The 6860-nt window shown below is 42.2% G+C and overlaps 1 protein-coding gene across 1 annotated transcript; it reads right to left on the bottom strand.

Moving 5' to 3' along the window:
* Positions 1 to 1385: 1385 nt before the first annotated feature.
* LOC136253631 (uncharacterized) lies at positions 1386 to 6490 on the bottom strand. Its single transcript, XM_066046295.1, has 2 exons — positions 4573 to 6490; positions 1386 to 4366 (listed from the first exon to the last, which is right to left on the bottom strand). The coding sequence occupies exons 1-2, from the start codon at positions 6488 to 6490 to the stop codon at positions 1386 to 1388; spliced, it is 4899 nt and encodes a 1632-aa protein (XP_065902367.1).
* Positions 6491 to 6860: the final 370 nt, after the last annotated feature.

Here is a 6860-nt window from a genome sequence, read left to right on the forward strand (position 1 = left end):
ATTTTGTTTAGAATGATGATAAATGATGGATCAAAACGTTTGGTAGTAGTAGTTGGTGTTTCTGTGATTTCATATTAGGCCACTCCAAGTCATACCTTAGTTTCTGGTCACTCCCTAGCCAACAAAAGGATGCGGGCGGGCGGATGATCAGGACTTCAGGACTATCATAGACTCTTACATATACACCAGTAATACTGTAATGTTATTAATTTTGCTCAATTTACCCATTTCATATTGAGTTTACAACCAAGCTTAACCAACATTCTTATAGCATAAGTAGTTAATTATGCTTCTGCAAAGTGCACCAGGAAAATTGTTGATGGCTAGCTACACTGCTGAGCACAACAATGTGTAGCTAACACTAAGGAAAGGTCTGCTCATGTAGCTACTTTTGCTTTACAAATGAAATGTTTCATTAGCTATGTCAGGAAATTATTATTTATTAGCTAGCTAATAATAATCCAAAACTATATTAACACATCAGAAACTCTTTCAAATCTGAAGTCTTAGTCAACTATATATGCATGTGTTTCCAGCCTTCTATACAGTAAACCTTCAGTAAAGTAGCTGTCAAAGTTTTGAGTTGAGTTGTTGAGTGCTCCAGGCTAGTGTTTTTCAGTGATCATGTGGGAAAGCTAAGTTAATGTTTTAACTAAGGGATGCCATGCACTTGTTAATTTAGGACCATACTTGCAATTATGTAATCATGGAAAAGTTGAAGTTTGAGCTCACCAAATGTTACCGGATTTCTAGTCAGTATATCAGTGATCAGTGATAAGGAAGTCCAAGTTTAGATCCACTAGAAGAGTTACTAGATTAATCATTAGAGGACCACATCTGAATTGTTAGGAAAGTTTAAGCTGTGGTATATCTGATCATTAGGATAGTGATCAATGCTACATACATACTGTACTGAAGTTACTTACTGGCAACAGAAGCATTACTAATAGCTATATAGCTAATCAAGGACAAGTCAAAAACGTTATAGTAGTATCTGTCTATTCTAGTATTAAAGTTAAGGGTAGTGTGACTGCTCTATTAGAGTATCTCGATCTTTTGCAATGTTTAAAAATCACTGTCCTTGGTCACGTACACTTAAGCGCCTGTAATATTAATAATAGTCCTCATAAACTGGGGTTCCAGTTTTCCATGCGGGCGGGTGACCAGAAACTAAGGTTTGACTTGGTGTGGCCTTATCTGAAAACGTTCGCGATCAGAACCGTAACGAACTGGAACTATCCCGGATTGCCGTGATGTCGACGGATTCCCCTCAGCTCGAGCACACACAACACATGCCACAGTATTCTCACGTGATTAAACATTACATAATACATTCTAAATAGTACACACTAATTCTAAATAATAAGCGCTATATAACCTGTTCTCTACATTTTCTCCGGGGGGCGGCGTAGTGTATTAGTCCACTCTGAAATGTTCTTCATAGCTCTAGTAGCAGCTGCTCTCTTAGGTCTTGGTAGTACTGGACCATCACATTGAACATCAGTATTAGATTGTTGTTGCATACTTACTGGGGTTGAACTATCCTCTGTACTCTCTCCAGTCAAATTGTTATTTGGAGTGCTGACAACTTCCAACGGATATAGTCTGGTGATGGGTCTATTAGTCTTGTAGTTAGCAGTTGAAATGTGGGCTGAGCGAACTAATCCATCATTTCCCTTGACTAGATCATCCACTATAGCCAACTTCCAGTGGAGTCTTGGGGTGTCATCATGGACCAACACAACATCACCCTTCTTGATGCACTGTTTGTTATTTCCTGAAGCTTTGTGAAGTTCTCTAAGGGCAGTTAAATATTCCCTTTTCCAACGAAGCCAGAACTGTTGAATAAGTCTTGAGTGCTTGTTTACAGCCTTTCTCATGTCTTTGTCAGTCAAGTAGGATGGATCAGTGATCTCCTCCTGGTCATCAATAGGGTGTGGAGCAGACACTATTCTTCTGCCGTACATGAGGTGAGCTGGGGTAAGAGGTTCAGGGTCAGAAATATCGGTAGACACATAAGTAAGTGGTCGATCGTTAAGCATGCTCTCAATCTTGACAACAACTGTCTCTAAAACTTGCAGTGATACAAACGTTCTTCCTAGGGTTTTCTTTACTGCCTGCTTTGTGAGGCCTATAAGGCGCTCCCAAAACCCCCCATACCATGGGGCCCGTTTAGGTATAAAACTCCATGTGACGTATTGACGCCCCAAAGCTTCCTTCAGATCATCAGATTCAAACAGTTCCTTAATTTCCTCCGCAGCAGCACGATAAGTAGAGGCATTGTCAGATAGCATCTGTGTTGGGAGTGACTTTCGACTTGAGAATCTACGAAAAGCAAGTAAAAAACTATCCACAGTTAAGTCATGTACAATTTCTAAATGCACTGCCCTAGTACAGGCGCAGGTAAACAAGCATATGTAAACCTTCCTCTCTCCTGTTGTGTCTCTTACATACAGTGCCCCAGTGATGTCAACTCCTGTGACTTTAAATGGCTGAGATGCTTCTACACGCATTCTTGGTAACGGTGGAGGATCTGGAGCTTGGTAAGGTTTACCCATGAGTCTATTGCATGTCACACACTGGCGTAGCTGCTTCTTGACTCGTTGTCGAATAGTCGGAATCCAGAAGACTTGTCTCAACGCGGTTATGGTGGTACTGACTCCAGCATGGTGAAGCTTCTTGTGTGTTTGTTGTATAAACATGTCAGTCAGTAAGTGTTTGGGGGGTAGTAGAATTGGAAATTTGGCAGCATCTGCTACAGGGGCATTGTGTATTCTGCCACCACATCGTATGAGGTTACTCTTGTCAAGGAACAATCTCAGCTGCTTAACCAGCGTAGGGCAATGGTGCTTGCTCCTCTTCATCAAATAGGAGAGTTCCTCCTTGAAACATGAGTGCTGGCTACTTGAGATCCAGAGCTTCTTAGCTGCCTGCAATTCAGAAGCACTCAAGGGTCCACTTAGTCTAGTGTGTTGTCGAGACAAATTGTGAGTAAACCTCAAAACATATGCAGTTACAGCTAACAACTTGTAGATGTTACTATGGCGTGTTATGGTGACAACATTTGAAATACCTGTAGTAATGCTGGCGTCATCTTCTGGTGTAGTCACTTCTACCTCCTCCTCAGCTTCTGCTATGTTGATGTGTAGAATACCTGTTGGCAACCACTTGGGCCATTCAGATTCTGATGGTAACCAGCAGGGACCTTGAAGCCACAACTGTGAAGAAAATAACTGCTGGGCTGATATGCCTCTTGTAAGTAGGTCAGCTGGGTTGTCTGATGTTGGAGTAAATGACCACATCTTAGGTGGGAAGGAGTTGACAATTTCAGTGACACGGTGATTGATAAATGGCTTTGAACTGGTCTGTTTGTAAATCCAATACAGCACAATTTGGCTATCAGTCCATAAGTGAGTATTGGTAGACAAATTGTAACTATGTAGTGAAGACTTGACAAAGTTAGCTAGTCGAGAAGCCATTACTGCAGCCATTAACTCTAGTTTGGGTAGTGTAACAGTCCTAGTAGGAGCAACTCGGCTCTTGGACATCACTAAACAGACCTTGCCCTGCTGACATAAGTACACTACTGTGCCATAAGCTTTGGTGCTGGCATCTGAAAACACATACATGTTACAAGTATTGTACCTCTGATTAGATGGTGTGAAGTAGGGTCTTGGTACTGTTAGCTTGGGTAACTCAAACAAGTCAGCAAGAATACCGATCCATCTGTCTCTGATATCAGTTGGTAGAGGCTCATCCCAAGAGAGCTTGCTTTGCCAAATATCTTGAAGTAGTATCTTGGCCTTAATTGTAATGGGTGTAGCCCATCCTAGAGGATCATAGATTTGTGAGGATGTTTGCAACATGTCTCTCTTGGTAAGTAGATTTGTGTTAGTGGACAACTTCTTTGGGGAGAGCGACAAAGTATCCGTTGCTATGTTCCACTGTAACCCCAAAATTCCAACTGTTGTGCTAGGATCTCCTGTCTTCTCTTTGGCTACAAGTTCTTGGAGCTGTTGACTGTTAGAGGACCACGACCACAGATTAAACTTTGCCTTACCCATGATTGTTCTAGCTTGAGTGTAGTACTGTACTACTTCCTCCTCTGTATCACAGCCTGATAAAATATTATCTACGTATAGATTCTCTTTCATATCATCAGCTATGGGTGAAGGCGTATTGTTTAGATGTAGATTAAGAACAGCAGCAAGCATGAAGGGGGAACTACAGGAGCCAAATGGTACAACTGCAAAGCGGTACGCCTGAAACTTGCTGTCTGGTTTATCTGGTAGCTTTGGCCATAGGAAGCGAGTAAAGTTCCGATCATCATTATGCAACTGAACATGTAAAAAGGCCTTCTCAATGTCTGTAGAAAGCGCATAATTATGATACGGAATCTGAGTAAGATGGCACAAAGGTTATTAAGGAATGGAGGCCCCACCATCAAACAGTCATTGAGACTAGGAGAATTTGAATGTTCTCTACAGCTACAGTCGTATACGATACGAACAGGTGTTGTGGTGGAATCCTTCTTCACAGGGCGATGTGGTAAATAGTGTGTATTGTTGGTACTGTGATCAATAATCCTCTCAATAAATCCACGTCTCTCTTGTTCCAGTATTATCTCATCATAGATCTTCAAGAGTTGTGGAGTACCCCTTAACTTGTTGAGCAGGTGAGTTGTTCTCTTCTGACAAATGGCAAAATTTGATGGTAAGAATGGTCTGTCTTCCTTCCATGGGAATCTTGCTACATACATTCCTGTGGGTGACTGATAAACACAAGTATCTTGGTATGTCTGTAGGAATGATGAGTCAGATGATTTGTCACTGGTAGTGCCAATTGCTTCTACTGACCAGAATTGTTCTAGATCTGGTGCTTCTGGAGTAGGTACTGCTGAAGTGAGTTGTAAAAGAACTGACGATGATGATTCTAGAAGTGGAGAAGGTACTGGTCCTGACAGCAAATAGCCCAGCTTGGATTGTTGAGCTGTGGGACCATCTCCTCTGACTATGTGATCTTGGATAAATGTCCAATAATAGTCGGTCCCAATGAGTATGGAAATCTTGAATTGATGGTTGGAGGTTACTGGGTGTGCCAACTTGAGACCTTGTAAATACAACATGTTTCTGACTGAAGAGTTGATTGAGCTTTGAATAGGAGCTGCTATGGATGGTATAACCAGAACTGATATTGGAATAACTTCACCGGATATCGTCTCAATTTCTACAGTTGCCACGCCAAGCTCTTGGTATGAAGCTGTAGTAGTGCCAAAGGATGCTAGTGCCATTCCTTGTGTTGAAGTCGGCTGAATGCACAGTTCAGTGGCATGTTCAGCAGAAATAAATGAGCGTTGAGCTCCTTCATCGAATAAGATGTTGGCCTGTGTCTTGATGGAGCCAGCAATAACAGGGGCAACAGCTGTTTTCAATAAACAAGTATAGTTGTGGGAGTGACTATTAAGTGCTGAAGTAAGCAGACCAGCTGTTGTGAAAGGGACAACTTGAACATCAGATGATGCACCACCTTGGTTACTGCTTCTGCTGTCATTGGGTCTAGGTGTCTCACTGCTGCACAGACTTGTGTGATGTCGTTTCTTGCAGCGAAATCTGGATGTGCATTGAGAGATCTTATGATGGCCCAAACAGTTAAAACACAAGTTTTCCTTCTTAACTATGTCAATCCGTACTTGCTGATCTGTTGTAACACAGGAGTGTGAAGGATGTGGGCCCTTACAAAAGACACAAGCTGTACTTTTCTTAGTACCTGAGTGAGAACCTGGGAAATTGCTCTTAGATCCAACATAAAATGTCGCTGTGCTTCTGGAGGAAGCATGTAAATCTGTTGGTTGGTAACCAGATTCGAGAACTCTGATCTCTTTCAAAATAGCTGCTGTCAAATCGTCAAACGTCCATTCAGTATTTGCCTGTTCTCGTGCAAGATTTCTTCTAATCTCTGCAGGGAGCTTCTTCAATATAACTGACACCATTATATCACCATACGAGTCCTTCGACTTCCCCAAAGAAGCAAGTGCCCTTGTGTGTGTTGCAACTGTGTCATAAAGCAGACGGAGACTGGTAAGGCTTGCAGTAGCATTAGGCATATCTAACAGGACTTGCATGTGTGCATTGATCAGTTTGTGGGGTTGTCCAAATCTCTCTTCAAGTAGTGCAACTGAATGCTGGTAGTTCAGCTCTGTGAGTGGAAGACCTGCTATGGCTCTTGCAGCGTCTCCTTGTAACTGGGCCTTCAAGTAGTTGAACTTTTGTATACCATCTAAGGCAGGATTTGTGTGCACTGCTGCATTGAATGAGTCCCAGAAAGTTTGCCAGCTTAAGGGGTCTCCAGAGAAAGTAGGCAATGTGAGCTTAGGGAGACGACTGTTAGCAGATTGTAAGGAGGCATGTACATGGCTTCTCTGTTCTGGGGTGGTAATAGAGCTATGACTTGAAAGGCTTGTTGTACTTGTAATAGTGGTCACTGGTAACATTGGAAGTGCTAAAGAATTAAGACTTGCTGTGGTGTTTGTAGCAGGCACTAGAGAAGGTAACAGCAGCGGGGTAGTGAGTGGCACTGTTGTGACTGTGGCATTGCTGCTTGCTGTTGGTTAAGTTGCTAGACTAACAATGGACGGTGTTGGGGCACTACTAACAATGGTTGATACAGTCTGGTGTGTAGAGTTTAACAGTGGACTAGCTTCTAGTGATAGTGGCTGAGCTCATAGGCTGTATGTGTGGATTTGATAGTAATGGACCCATCTCAGTTGATGGTTGAGTGGTGGGGTTTATCAATGTATGTGGCTTTACACTGTTCTTATTTAGCTCTATAAACCTCTTCACCTTAGCAATCTTATCCATGAT

This window comes from Dysidea avara, chromosome 4, assembly GCF_963678975.1.
Source record: "Dysidea avara chromosome 4, odDysAvar1.4, whole genome shotgun sequence".
In the NCBI taxonomy this organism is placed as follows: Eukaryota; Metazoa; Porifera; class Demospongiae; order Dictyoceratida; family Dysideidae; genus Dysidea; species Dysidea avara.